Consider the following 15,408-nt stretch of genomic DNA (forward strand, 5'->3'; position numbering starts at 1 on the left):
TGGATTTAGGTCTAATAACAGGGCTGAGGAATAATAACAGGGTTGGCGCTCCATGGGGCGGTTCACAAACAACCTCCTAAGCAGCCAGCCCAGCTGTAATTATTATTGCTTCAACACTTGGGAAACTGAGGCACAATGTCAAATGTCTTTTCCAAGGTCAGTGGTAGATCTGGGAATAAAGTCCAGGGCTCCTTATGTCCTGAGGACATCATGTGTCTCCTTCTCTGTGGCTGCTCTCACTCAACTTGACCGTGCCATGATTCTAAGACACCTTGCAAGTCCGTAATGCTAATATATGCCAAATAGGTCAAGGGGGCCCATCCCAGACACAGCTGTACTCCTGCAGGGAAAGCCAGTAATGTCTAAGGAAGACTAGAATTTATACTTCTGTTTTCCTTATTTGCCTTATCTTGGCTGCTGCAGCTCCCAAGAAGGGGGCCCACTGACAGGCAAGATGGGCTTTCCAGCTGGGGCTCCTGTTCACACTTCTCTTCCATGCACATCTCCCCATCCCAAAGGAGCTGGGATCTGATCCAGGCCGGCTCTGGGAATGGTCTGGGCTTCCCCCACTACAAGACTAGCACTTCCAGCTTTGCTGAGGATGGGGAGCGTGAGAGCATCGCTCAGAGCAGCTAACAGACACCAGGCAAAATGCAACAACCTTGCACATTCATAATTGTCTCCCCTTACTGCCAGGAGCTTAGGAAGCAAAACTTCCGACAGGTGTCATGCATGGTCTGAAAGGGATGTGGGGCCTGAGTTTCTGAGCTGTAAAGGAGACTGGGAACATATGCCCTTGTCTGCGGGAGCTGGGTGGGCAGCAGTGTTAGCTGACATAAGTTGGGCAGATACAAATGTAAAGCTCTATAGAAAAAAGTTCATTAAAGAGCCTTTTGGGAAGCCAATTCAGGGTAGAAATTACTGTTTGATGAGCAGGACAGGAATAAAGCGAGTGTGTGAATGAAATCCCTTTCAGTTTTGTTGATTCAGGTTTTACATGGGACACTGGGACTTTAAATACCAGCTCTGGAGGCTTTGCCACTGGCTAGCTTTGATATGAGCCATGCAAAGATCTGCTCTTTTGTATTTATTCTGGAGCTTGCCTGAAAGACAATTCAAAAGCAATCACCATCTGCTGTCACAGCAGCAACCTGTTGCTATGGAATTAAATGCAATGCAAAATACAAAGGTTTCTTGGTTAGCAGTAACAAAGTAAAAGGGGAGTGGGAGATGGAAACATGTAACTCTTAGAATACACCTACAGCCAGAGGCGGGCTGGGCTTTGACTGGAGGTACAGGGGAAGAAATGTAAACATTACTTGTTTTGCTCTTTTAAAAGAGCTTTTTTGCCATCTCAGCAGGTCAAGCTCAGCTTTGTCTGGGAGCAAGCATTTGGGAAAGAGTCTTGTCTGGTGGCATTACAGAGGTTGCATGTTCCCAGGCTCCTGGGAAACATATCCACCTGCTATAGCCAGTACTGCTGTAGGGTGTCAGGAGCTCAAACATCTTCCCCACAGAGTGGCCAAGAGCCTGGAACAGAGTTTGCAGAGGTGCAGGGCAAGGATCTAGCCCTTGCTCACACTGGCATGGCAGCAAACTGCTACCAGCAGACCCAGACCACCAAAGCGGGGCTTGTCCCACAGCTCCTGCCTTGTTTTGCAGGTGCTCAATCCCACAGGAGAGCTTGAACAGGACAACTGCTTTCAGCCCATCCTCTGGCCCCGACTGGAGCTTGCCCATAGGCTTTCTCCACCTCAGTACCCCAGCTCTATAATGGGGTGCTTCCCACTCTCCAAAAAGCATTTGGGAAGAGATGGCAGGGAGATACTCAAGAGATGGGACTGGGCAGGCACCTCTCCCAAGCCCAGGTCTTGGGACCTCCATCCCCACAGACTGACCCCACTGAACCTTCCTCAGATGCAAAAGGCTGATACTCTTATACCTTATTTAATGAAATTCATAGTGCCTTGTTGGTTTTTAAACATGCATTTTCCCAGCCTGACCCCAGCTGCCCTTGAAATAATATTATTATGTGATGAAGCCCCTACAGGGAATTACCATCCGAGCTCACTCTCCCTTTCTCACTAGAGTAAATTAAAAACATTGTAGCTGGTGATTTAATACCTCCCTTGTCTGTGGAAGCGTCACATCCACCCAGAGGCTGGCTCTGCCATTTTAGACACATCTTTGAGTGAAGGACTATTTTTTTCTAGCCATTCAACATGCTTTTAAATTCATCCATGTCTATACAGAGCAGTGAAGCCTCATGTCCGTAACTTGTCATTTTCTCCTGTGTGTTAATGAACGCCCCAGCATGGCACATCCACCCCAAGGTACGTCCCATATCAAATTATTTTCCTACTCCTGATGCACCTTCTCCCTTGGGATAAACCCAACATGGCTTAGTCTGTATAGAGGGTCCAGGCTCACAAACTGTCATCCCAAGAAATGCTGCTCATGAAGTTAAGCTTCCAAGAGCAGGAGAAACCATTGCCCCCAGCTCCCCACAACTAGCTGGAAATTTAAACTGGGCCCAATCCCTTTTGCTCCAGTGGAGCCTGGTACCCCCCGTGCACAGGCAGCAAAGCTGGGGGAAGCCTGAGCTGGAAGCCGCCTGCAGTGAACTCCTTACAATCTCCCTTTTCTTCCATTTCACCACCTCCTTATTTAACATCAATTGTTGTGCAAAACCATCAACCCTGTTTGAAGCAGTATGACCTACTTTGCTGCATCGTCCTGACCTCCTCACTGAAATCACAAGCTCAGAGCCCACCCAAGCCATTCAGTGCTTCTCAGCTGCATAACAAATCCAATTAGGTGGAAGAAAGCCTGGCTTTCACGCTGTCAGCGCCTGGACATCTCACTTCCCTCTCCCTAGCATGCACTGCACCTCTGATGGCTGTCTCAGCCATGGTGCACAAGGACCCTCTGTGTTTTTGTGCCCTCCCTCCATGAAGATGGTGGAAGGGTACAAGAGGAACCAACCTGGCTATCCAATGTGTCCTTTCATTCCTCCTGACATCCCTTGGAGATCATGGAGCTCAGGAATCCAGTAATTTGGGAAGCCCTCCCTTCCGAGCTAAGGTTGGAAGAACACTCCAGGGCTAGGCCAGGATGGCACAAGTTGTGCTTGTTGGAAAGCTGCTGGCATTTCGGTCAGGACATGATTTAATCACCAACAGAAAGTCCCATCTCTCAGACCCAGCATCACAACAAACCCCAGGCCTGCGACTAAGAAAACATTGCAATCCTGCCCTTTACTGCTCCCTTTACCCACTTTTTCTACTGCAGCAGGGACTCTTCTTGCAGCCACCAGCAGGCAGCCAGTCCGCAGGACACAGGCCCTGCTCCATCCTAGGGGGTAGCCATGTATTAAAAGGAACGGGTAGAAACAAGTGAAGGAGAAAAAAGGCTTAAGGGTCACCAGGAAAAGCCCTTTTGGTTTCTTACTGCCCTGGCTGGGTAGGATGGACAGACATCCCCTGCCCTGTACAAGCCCAGCAGCACTGGAGCCTGCAGCGTGTTGCCACTTGGCTCTCTGGCAGGTGCAGGGAGGTGGGTAAACACCCATTGCACCATTTCTGGGTCACTGTCTGGAGGAATTACACACACATACGCAGACAGGAGCTGCTTTGCTCTGACGGCTGCTTCTCCTCACCCAGCCGAGCGCCCGCGGCCCACCGCCTCCTTCCTCGGCCCACGCTGCTGCCCCGCCGGGCCCACAACTGCTCCGGGGCTTCCCACAGGGCTCTGCTAATGACTCACCCCTCTTGCTCGGCTCTAATTAGGTTCCTGTCTAATTAAGCTCACTGGAAAGATGTGGCCGGTGAGAAGCAGCTCTTTGATTGAAAGAGAAAAGAAAAAGCGTCTGGAGACGCCGAGTGCTGAAGGGAGAGACGCCAGGCTGCGGTGAGAGGTCAGGGGGTATCGGGAACTGGCAGCTGAACTACATCTGTGCAAGGGACAGGCTGTGAAGAAAGGAGAGGGCAAAGGAACTTAAATAAGCTCCCCCCACCCCCCGGGGGAACCTGCCGGGACTCAGCCTTGCCCCATCAGGGAGCAGGAAACAAACCTTGGCTCTGTCGTGCTGGGGACGGCCTGGCTGAGGCGCCGCGATGTCCTCCCGCCCGGAGCGCGGGCTGCTATTTATAGCCCCGTTGGGCAAGTCCTCGCACAGAGGGAGCCCCAGGATGCAGGGAGGGCAGCTCAGGGCTCTGCGGGCAGCGCGGTGCGGGGAGCCGGGCCCCAACCTGCAGCATCCTTTCCTGAGAAACCTTGGAACAAAACACAGGAGGCTCTGCAGCAAAGCTTTGTTTGGGGGGCATTTCAAGAGGTGTGAAGATAACTTTTTTGGGGGAGCAAGGGGCACCCATTGGGTCTGCCCATCCCTGTGAGGGCTGGGGGTGCTCTCTTGTACAGGCTCTCCTATCAGTTGCTAGTGTCAAATATTATTTTCCCCTTAATTTAAACATGTTCCAACCCCAAACAAATCAACATGTTGCAGTGTTTAACATCCTCTCTAACTAATTAAAAAAAACCAGGTGCCTTCTATGGCAAAGGTAAGCCATTACTTTACCATTCACCTTGTATCTGATCACAAGGCCTCTCACTCACTCACTGAACTAATTAGGGTTTTGCCTTTCCTTCTCTTAATAAAAACTCTGTGAATGAGCAGCCTGTCTGCAAGTCCCAGCCCAGCTCACACCTGTGTCCTCCCAGACCTCATTTCTCACCTTGGAGCCTGTGCCAGGACTGAACCCAGCAAAGGCAGGAAGGGGGAAAAGCAGATAATACAAATATTAAAGGTATTACTAAACTATCATTTCAAAGAGCCTCTCCTGTACCTGTTAATGCTCCTTTTAGATCCTTTATGACTGCTTTTAGGTGGAGCTGCCAGTGGAAATCCAACCACATCCAGATGATCCACCACAAGGGCCTGTAGGGATCTTTTGCTCTACCCCTTTACTGTTAAGGCGAAGCCATGACTGGGCAAGAAAGCTGGGATGCTCAGAAACATCAGATACTTGGGAACCATCTAAAATAACTGACGCATGTGGTCTGGGTGGAATATTCATTTCATCATCTTAACCATGCTATAATGTCTTAAAGCATGGCCTGTAGACAAAATTGTGCAAAGGTGTTTTTGGATATTCAAATTGCCACATGAAGATGGCCTGGAGAGGCGTGGTCCTTAAATTTCCTCCTCTGCCAAAGGCAATTTGCCTTGTCATGCCCAGATTCCCCTCTGGCCTATGGAAACTGGGGTGGTTTGGTTTGCAATGTGCAGGACCAGAGAAGTTAATGGTTTGCTCTGCACTCCAGCCTTTCCTTGGCACGATTCAGCAAGATTTTGTTTTTTCTACACATCGTTTGTTATCAGTAAATATGCTCTTCTTCCTCCCATGGTCAATGCCCGTTGTATCTCAGCACCAGACGCAGCTGTTGTTTTACCACAGAATTGGAAAGGCTTGGGGTAACCCAAGAATTGCTTTTGTTGAACATCCAGGCTGCAGAGCTAAGAGGGGCCACGGGAAAATGTGCTCTTCAAACACCACATGCAGGAGCCAACGGTTCAGGGAAAGCTTTTACTCGCTTTGGGAACTAGGTGAGCTGGGACGAATGGGAATGCAAATAAAACAAGGACTCCTGAGCCGCCATCGAGATAAGCGAGCTCTTTCATCTCCTCTCGTACACAGGGAGTTGCCTGTCTTGGAGCAAGTGGTGCGTGATGGTGTAGGTTTGGCTTCATTGACATGATCCAGCTTCTTAGAACAGCTCATGCAATACAGACGTGAGGAGGGGGGAAAATTCATGCCCTGCATTGCTGGCTAACAGGGCACAGGAAGGTGGGTTGGCATTTCCCAGCACATGTTCAGAAACAATCCAACACTGCCTGCAGGCTTTGATCAATACATCTGATCTCCTCCCCTATCTCACTCCTGAAGACAAGTGAAATAATAAGATGGAAATTCAGCAATTCTTTTGCCTCAAAATCAATATGCAGAGGCTGAAGGGGGAAGGTTTCCATGCTCCTTCTGCCTGGTGAGGGGATGCTCCCAGGCCCACGGAATCACTTCTGGTACAGGGGCAGCTGTGATCACTTTTACAGGTACAAGAAAATGATGGTAGAGAAACTCCAGCTTTTGTGGTCCTCTGCACTGGCTCCTCCGTGCTGTGTGCAAGCTCTGCTTAGGCTCTGTAGTTTTGGCACCCTCTTCTGCCTGGCCCGATGCCTGCAGGCACTGGGAACAGGGCTTCCTTTCACCTCCCCAGGCGAGGGGATCGACCTAGACACTGGCTAAAGCAGGGTCCTGTGGGCCTCCTCTAGCAGGCAACACGTAAAGCACAAAGGATGGTGGGTGCAGACATTGCTCCTCCTCTCCCCATCCCCACAATGAGGTGTAGCATCTCTAGTTCTCTCAGCCAAATGAGCTGAAACCTGCCCGTGCCTGGGATCTGCCTGAGATGCAGAACTATTTTCACAGGTTACAGAAACTGTGCTGTATGACAGTGCATGCAGCCACCAGACTGCCATTTAGCTTTGCTTTTGGAGCTGAAGTGGCTGAGATAATGGCTGTGACACTTCCTCTTCTTGTAAAAAGATGAAAAGCCTTGTATGTGCGGGGGGGGGAAGCCCAAGGAGCTCAATATCATTATGGCCATATGCCCTTCAGCTAAATGCAAATCTTCTAAGAGAAGGAAAATTAGAGTCCAATGGGTGCAGACTGGAATCCAGATGATAAAAGCAATGCAAACATTTGATTATAAGCTAGGTTACGTCTATTCATTCAGCCTCGGTGCAACAAAGTCAACAGCAGAAATACCAAAGGTGTGGAACCAAACTGGGCAGAAATCTCCGACTTAAAATCAAATTTATTTAGAGGAAAAATGACTTTACAAGAGGTTGTTGCTGATAACTAAAAAGGAAGATAAATAAAAGCTTGTTACAAAACCTAATGGTTTCTGGCAAGTTACAGAAAAACTGAAGAATTTTACAGTCAATAACCTGCTTACTTTTTACATAATTACAAATTAACATACAGCAATTAGGTTTTACCCTCTTTTTTAAAAATTCTTTTTTTCAACTTGTATTTTTTTAAACTTTTTTTTTTTTAAATGGGTTCAACATGAAAATGCAGAGCATTTTTTCATTTTATTTTTTTTAAGAAACAAACCAAAAGAAGAGGTATATCAGATTGTTACAATACACCTCCTCAATGCTGGGAATTACTCAAGTGCATTCCATATTAGTACAAAATAAACACCAGGCTAAACTTTAACCACAGGCGAACTGAACTGGAGATAGAGGTGTTGTGTTTTTTTTTTTCCCTTTTCTTTTTTTGAGTCAGTGTTTAGTATCAATAGAGAAGATAGTAAAATACTTTACAGCATGGAAAGGATGGATACCTATAGACAGCTTAAATACATACAAAGCTTATAGCTGTATGCAAAGCAGTGGATGTTATCCTGTTTCCCCTTCCCCCCAAGCAATGGAAGCTGAATATATTTGGGCAAAGCATCAGTGTCAGTGAAATGAATGTGGAAAGAAAGGGCACAGAGCCCTGAAAATGTGGGTGGGAAGGGAGCTAGCATTACATTTCGCATCACCCAAGAGCAAGAGGTGCAGGAGATGAAGCCAGTTCAGCTCACCTATCATTAAAACTTAGCTGCATCACCAGATCAGAATTATTGGTCATTGCCCCTTCTGACAAATGAAGCAAGAGTTATGAGCAGCAGGGGAGGTTTTTTGTTTAAAAGGGTGCCTTAAATTATGTAAATTCCCAAACCTGGCCAGCAGGCAGAAAAACTTCCAGAGTTCTGGTTAACAAGGAATGTTTTGTGGGGTTTTAGCAGACACTCTCCTGCACCCAGTCCTCCCTTGCCTCTGTGTCACAGATATTCTGGGCAGTTTCCTTGGGATTTGGCACCTGATGAAGCTCTTCTGACTCAGTGGCATTTGGGAGGACTGGATTTGGGTGTTTCAGCAACAGCTTTGAGATATCCTAGTGCCTCAAGGAAGGTGCAAAGATGATCAGACCCTATGGATGCTCTTGCCTTTGAAAGGCAGTACAAATCTGCACAAGCTAATGGCATTACTGTGTTTCTCAACAGTGGTCAAACTTCAAGAGTGAAAAGTCCACCCTCAGTGGTGGTGAGAGCTCCTGCCCCAGAGATAGCACCTGGGAGGTCTCCCAGTGGCCTGGACAGTAAATAACTTGATGCATGGAAAGGGCCTCACTTCACTTGTGTGGTTATATTGCCCCACACCTTCCCTTGCCCTGGATTTCTCCAAGGAAAGAGAGGTGGAGGGCAAGCCACTGGCAGGACAGCTTCCCTACAGGCAGCAGTACCTGCTCTGAGGAAGGCAATGGTGATGCTGGCATGGGCTCTCCTGGGGGATATACCTGAGCCATCAGAAGCCAATTCCTGTGGTCCTGCCATGCACTCCTGTCTGCAGTGGGACTGTAGTCAGTTTCGCACCCACTTTGGCATAAAAATAATACAAAAACCTTGGCCCTTCCTCCTAGCCCAGGGTCAAGCCAAGGCAAACCAGAAACATGCCTTGTTGCAGCTCAGATTTTGCTGGGGATGCAGAGGGGGGAACAATGGCAAGAGCTGATTGTCTCCATGTAAGCAAAATGAATAGGGTCACAACCAGTTCCATTTAAAGTGCTTTATGGCATCAAACTGACATCAAGTTACATGATGAGATGATCACTTCAATTAAAAGAAGCTAAGGCCAACCCCACACAACTCCATCAAGTCTCACACTATTTGCTACAGCTACTCTCTATCACTGGTGTATTCCGGTACTGCAGCTAACACTCACCACCTTCGTACTTCATCCTAGCCTGCACTCCCACCTCCCTGGTCACTGACACCCCTTCTGTTGTGCAGTGATAAAGACCAGGCTAAGAAAAGCCCAAGAAAAGAAAGTCTGATTTTTCCCCTTCATTAAACGCTTGCAAAAAAGCTCAGAGAGCCCTTGCAGGGTCCTCATCTCCCTCCAACAATACCAGCTTTGCACAGACATTTTTTAACCTGCTCTGAGTCCCAGGAACCCAATGCAAAACAGGTGGTCAGGGTGCTCCAAATGGGATCAAGGGACCTCCTCGGGGAACCAGATAAATCATCAGGCTGGGCTGAAGAAATAACACGCTTTCAACAACCGCAGGATGGATGCCAGGTGTGGAATTGGAGAAAGTGCCTTTTTAAGGCCAGGAAGAAGAAAGGCTTTGGTGCTATAAAGCTGAGACCATACTCTAGCAGACAACCCTAGGCAACCTGCAGGGATCAGAGTGGGAATCCAACTCTGGGAACCTATGCCAAACCTTTCCAAAGAAAACCTGAGAGGGGGAAAAACAGAAGGCTAAAGAGACAAAAACAAGTCCTCACCTTCCTAAAGGTAAAAGAAAAGAGGAAGCAGTGTGGGAGTAAAGGCTTCATTCCAAAAAAGTGAATCATGCCATAACCGGTAACGTACAATCTCCAGGGACAAAAGTCTGTCCAACAAAATCTAAGACACAAACAGCTTTGATAAGCAATATTTCTAGTCCTTGTACTTCTGATTCACACCCATGGTGACAAGGAACCATGGGAACCTTAGGAGATCCCTTAGCAAACAGTATTTTCACTCGGGGCACTGAATGCTCATGCCAGGCAGAGACTCAGCCTTGTCATGTGTCTCCCTTTTGATGCCCTTCTCAGAGACACGGGACATTCTCATGTTGTAAATTCAAGATGTGTTGCAACTGAGGAAAAAACAGAGGATTGAAAGAAAAGCTCATACTGGCAAAGGCTAGACTGAGGGGAACTCTTAGAAATCCCAGGGACCTGATCTCTTTACACAACAGTAAATGAACCGTGCATTTCTTTGGTTTCCAAAAATTTCAGCTTGGCACATTCATTTTTTGGAGATACATAAATAGCAAGGTAGAAATTATTTTCTAAAATTGGTGGCTTACTTATGAAAAAGGTAACAACAACAGCACTTGCCTCCTTCAGTTCCTTTCAGGTTCTGGACAGCTGCCTGTACCTCCCTGGAGAAGTGACTAGACCCTCACAGCACTGCAATATGCTCCATGCTTAGCTTTTTCCTTTGGGTCCAAGAGGTATGAGAAAACCTAAACAAAATATTTAAACAAGGAAACTAACTGAGAGGAGGAGTCTTGTCCGAAGTCACTACTTCTTTTTCCAGACTGTTTTTTTGTCCAAAGATGCTCTACCTTAAAGAAAGTTCTCAGTGAAAGTTGTGTAACTCTGGGCACAGCACGGGCTGCTAAGCAGCACTGCCCAAATCCTGGTTTTGTAGGAACCAGGGAGGTAAGAACATTTAGTTTACCAATGTCTTGGTAAGGATGAAAAAAAAAAAAAAAAAGGAAAGAAAAAAACCAAACATTAAATCCAACTCTCAAACCTCCAAACAAAAGTAAAATAAAAATAAAAAGAAATAAAAAAATAAAACCAAGTAAACTTCTTTTAAAAAAAGAACTCTTTCAAATAAACAGAAAGATAAATATTTTTGCAAGCCCTGCTTGCAATTAAGAACAAGCACCAAATAATATTAAAAAAGCAAAATAAAAATAAATCTCAAACCTTTTTCCTTTCTTCCTTTTTTTTTCTTTTTTCTGAGTCTTAGTAGTTCAGAGAGCAAGTGGGCAGTTTAGGACTCCTGCACTGACCAAGACCAACAAATCTAAGCATCCACCTCACCATCAATGCTGCTGAGACTCATCAGCACCAAACTCTGAAAACTGCTGTGGGTTACTAGCTTGTGAGAAGCCAGAGGGCAAACTGAAATCAAACAGCAGTGCAAAAAGAGAATGTTTATATTATTATTTTTTTTTTAGAAAAACTGGTATAAAAGAAATGCACTTGACAGCTTCAAACTCTGAGCAAAGCCCTGAGCTATTCTGAAGCTGAGGGCATCTTGTGACCATCTGCAAATCCACTCAGGCAATTCTCCTGAGAGGGTTTGGAAAAACAATCATTTTGGAAAAAAGTCTGGCTTGCTACCTTTCTCTTCCCCCACTGAACACATCCCTGTATTCAACAGCTGGACAAACACCTCACAGTCAGCACAGTGAGAGCCACCCTCAGACCTTCCCCTTCTGCTGATGGCAACATGGAGACACACAGATACTTTTACTTTAGAGCCTACAACGATGGAAACAAACCTGCCACGCTGGACCTTTCGACCTGCCTGACAGCATTTTTGTCCATGAGAATATATTTTTCTCCCCAGAAATAGTTAACAAATGCATGGTATTGTACAGGAATAGGGACTAGAAGCCACCTCTTCGGAGTTTACTCTGCTCACTGCACTCAGTCCCCTGACCTGCAATGCCTCACTGCAGTGCTCTGATAACTGATGTTATCTCACTCTGCCTTAGAAATGAGCAAGGAAAACTGAAAAATTCCAGAGAAACAGAAGCCCAACAGTAACACAAAAAGTGGGGGAAGAAAAATACAAATAACAGAACAAAGGTGCCTAAAAGCAGATTTTCAGCCATCTCTGCAGTAAGTCATCAGGGTTGTAATGAAGGGATGTCAAATGCAACTGGAGAACTATATTCTGGCAAGAAAAATGAGCCTTACTTAAGGGACATGAAGGAGTGAGCTGGAGCTCAAAGAGATTGCCTAAAAAAAATGTTGCTTAGAGTTGTTCTCACTTGAACACTGTCTGTTCTGGCTCCCTGGGGTTGCCTTACAAGCCTAATGAATTTCTCTTTTCTGCATAATTTTAAATATACCCAAAGATGTTCTGATTGGCTGTAGAAACAGTCTGACATTTCAACCCTCTGCCCCATGGAAATCTTCCAGAATTACTTTACTTTTTTTTTCCTCTCTGAATTTTTGTTTGGAATGCTGTTACTGCTTCCTGGTGTAAGGAACCCTTCCGAAACCAAACAGCCCATACTGGAGTGTGCAAATCAATGGTGTTACAATTGGAGCAGTAAGGGCAAGATATTTAATATCTACACGCTCCCTGAAAGTCATCAGGTATCATCTATCCCTGCAGGCCGAGCTAAGCTTGGCTGTACAGACTGAGTATCCCAGTGGATACATAGACACATACATGTATTGTACAGTATATCTATATATGCCAGTGTGTCTGCACCATTTGTAGAGTCCTAATCTTTTGCTAAATGCATGGATTTAGTTATGTTCCCCAGAAAAGGAGAATTTGAAGGCAAAGACCCCTTAAGGCTATTGTTCTCTCATCCTTTAGCAGTCAGAAGAGACAGAAAACATCTATCCCAATCCATTGAACCCAAGGTTTGCAGAGAGACAGTACTATGCAGTACTATGCAGACACTGTGCAGTCTCTGTGGTGAGAATTCACACAAAACCACAGAAGAGAGGCCCTTTCCCACCACATAACATCTATAACAACTTCATAACATGTTTTATTTAAAACCTCCAGATGCTTGTCAGATGCAGGCCCAGCAGTGTGCTGTGGATCGGGCAGGGAGATGTCCACTGTACCAATGCTGAGAGTAACCAACAGAACCATCTGTGCTCAGCAGAAGATCTCCTCACCCTCTGGAGGTGCTTCTGATGAGTGAGAATCTGCAGCACAAAAAAAAAAAAGTGGGAATCACTATGGGAATACAGGAAGACAGCAGGCAAGGCATGACTCCACACACACAGAAACCGTGCTGTCCACCCAGTCCACTGGGCGCCTTTAAAACATGTCCAGTTCCCTGATGAGCTACCATGAAATTACATCCTGTGATTGCTGAGTTTTCTGTGCACAAGTTGGAAAACATCAGGGAGTTAATATGGATAATGGTGGTCATCTGTGGGCGTGAGATCAAATTTCATGTGGGTCAGACGTTTGAGGTGCAGAACAAAGTCCTAAGGGGATGCAAAGCTACCAGAAAAAGAAACTGCACAGGGATTTTTTTTCAGATCAAGAGACAAGACAGACCAGCTGGAGGTAAAGGGAGAGGCCACCAGAAGGGCTGTAGGTATCACTTCCAAACTACAACAAAGTTAAAGCAGACAGCAACAGTACAGTGGCTGCAACAGTGAGGAGCATCCCAGCAGCAGGGCCTGAAAGCATGTGCACTGAAGCAGGACACTTTGCTCCTGAAAGCAGAGCATGCTGCAAAAGAAAGCAAGTCTAGCCTGGGGAGGCTGCTCAGGATGGGATGGGGAAGGAGCAGGGAGTAGAGTGTGTTCCTTTGACAATCCCAGGGGCTGCAGAACAGGCAGTACAGCCCACAGAAGATCACTTCAGGCTGAGAACTACACTCATCACAGCTGATCTCCATTCCTGTGTTACCATCCACATTCAAAGCTAGATTTCATGGCTTCCACAAGTTTGTTGGCTGGAGGGAAAAGCCAGTTTACTGACCCTGAAAACACAACAATTACTCCCCTGAGACTCACCAGACTGTTGGGAGCGATGTCCCCTGCCCTTTTTCTTCTTTTCCTTCTTCTCCTTTGGTTTGGATAAACTGAAGAGGCGGGTAGGCATCTGGGGCTGGTCCTCAGCTGCCTTGTTAGTCTGGTTTGTTGTGCTAAGCAAATGGAAAGTGCTTTTCTCTTTGTGTGTCCTTGAAAGACTGTTCCTTTTGGGGGAGACAGACAGTTCTGCATCAAAGTGCCCTTGCTTAGGAAGGGAAGGGCTCTTCTGCTTGGAGGAGTCATCGATGCTGGACTGGGAGGGGACTCTTCCAAGTTTCTCATGTAGATGTGAAACCTATATAGGCAAAGAAAGTTGTTTCATTTGGGCATGAAAGAGGCTAGCAGAGAAACTGGCTAGGAAAAGTGTGTCCCAGAACACTCATAGAGACAGACACCCAGTGAACACCCAGCCAATTCACCAGCTAAAAAGTGGTCCCCATCCAGGCAAAGCAATGAAAGAAGCCCTCTCTGTTTAAGACAAAGAAACGAGACATATAAAGAATAACACTCCAGTATCTTTTGCTCCTACATGTACTGTGCTATGTATCAACAAGCCAAGGGCAAATATTGTCTAAGATCTCAGTACCAAGACTCACCCTGAATCGTTCACACACACAGATGGTGGCAGAAGGCCAAGGAGAAGTGTGCCTCTCCAGCAGGGGAACGCCAGCACACAGCACCGGAGCGGCATGTGTCAAAGGAAGTCTTCCCAAGCAAGAGATGAAAGCAAGAACATTTTTCCTGATTTATTTTTTTTTTATCCCTAACGGCTGTCTCAGGATGTAATTGAGCCCTCACATTCAAAGGGAAGATCAAAACAACAGCTCAACAAAGCCTCACCGAACCCTCTATTAATAGCTCTGAAACGTCAGTAAGATACCTGCCTCCAAAAGGTGCTTCCTTCTCCTGATCCCCCAGGCCTCACAGTTATTTACCTCTCAGCCTCTCCCATAGCATCCGTACCCTTTGCATGTCTACATGTGCTCAGTGCTGGAACAGCTTCACTGTGTGCTTGGAAACTTTCGGCCTGATCAGGAACCAAGGTGGGAGGGAGCAATCGCTCCTCTGATGGTTTGCTTTTCAGAGCTCACTGCTGAGCTCTGCAATTAGTCCATTCAGCAACCAAAATAATTTCCATTTTGCAATCCAACATTTATAAACTAATTCTGCTGCAGCTCTACACAAACTGCATTCAGAATTAGTGAGTTATAAACAAATTATCAACAACAGGCTTAAGGTTCAAATTCAGCCCATGTTTTGCCAACGAATGCTTGCTTTCATCAGCTAGACTACTGCACAGTTAAAAAAAAAAACACAACAAAAAAAAATTCATACTTGCTGAAAAATGCACAGAGCAGGATCTGCATGTGAGATTTTCTTTGTGGTTGTGGGCAACCAGCCACCAGAAACCTCTTGCAGCAAAACCAGGGACCTTTCCTCACTGAGCCATGACCAGACTGCCTGCAGGTGCCCAGTCTCTTTAGGACAGGGACAATGCCTATCTCTTTGCTAGATATGAAGAATGCTTTTGGAGATGGATATAAGCTGACAAACAGACTTCTGCAATTATCAGCCTCTCAAGTGGCTTTTGTGACAGTTGGAGGGTGCAGGTAACACACAATGCTCAGGCTGTGTCTGAGAAGGATGTCTCATCTTCCTGACCACTCCCCTGAGCGCAGCCCCCATGAGGTGAAAGCCAAAATCAAAGGCAATATCAAATTCCTGGGACTGCCTAGGTTATCCTCTCTGCAAGCCAGCCACCTCCACGCTGCTGTCCATCAACACACGGCACAGAAAAGTGGGAACAGCTCAGGCTGCTCAGGACCTACCTAGGAACCACCTGCCTGGCATTAGCCAGGCATCCTGAACACACCATGTTGTACCAAGACTGGCAATGCCTCAGCAGCAACAGGTGCAATAAATGCAGCCCTGCACATCATGTGCAAGGAAAGAGCCAGTCTGAAATACCAGATCCAGCATGTCTGGGGCTGG

The 15,408-nt window shown here is 46.5% G+C and overlaps 1 protein-coding gene across 8 annotated transcripts in view; it reads right to left on the reverse strand.

Annotated features, from left to right (window-relative positions):
• Positions 1–6,855: 6,855 nt before the first annotated feature.
• Positions 6,856–15,408, reverse strand: part of AKAP13 (A-kinase anchoring protein 13) — a 159,224-nt gene continuing 150,671 nt past the window's right edge. For all 8 annotated transcript variants that reach the window (XM_051628924.1, XM_051628923.1, XM_051628920.1 and 5 more), the window contains 2 exons: positions 13,399–13,711; positions 6,856–12,573 (listed from right to left, as the gene is read on the reverse strand). In XM_051628924.1, the coding sequence (XP_051484884.1) occupies positions 12,524–12,573; positions 13,399–13,711 (363 nt within the window). In that variant the 3' untranslated portion in view covers positions 6,856–12,523. The remainder of the gene's footprint in view (positions 12,574–13,398; positions 13,712–15,408) is intronic.

Source organism: Apus apus, chromosome 10 (assembly GCF_020740795.1).
Source record: "Apus apus isolate bApuApu2 chromosome 10, bApuApu2.pri.cur, whole genome shotgun sequence".
NCBI lineage: Eukaryota > Metazoa > Chordata > Aves > Apodiformes > Apodidae > Apus > Apus apus.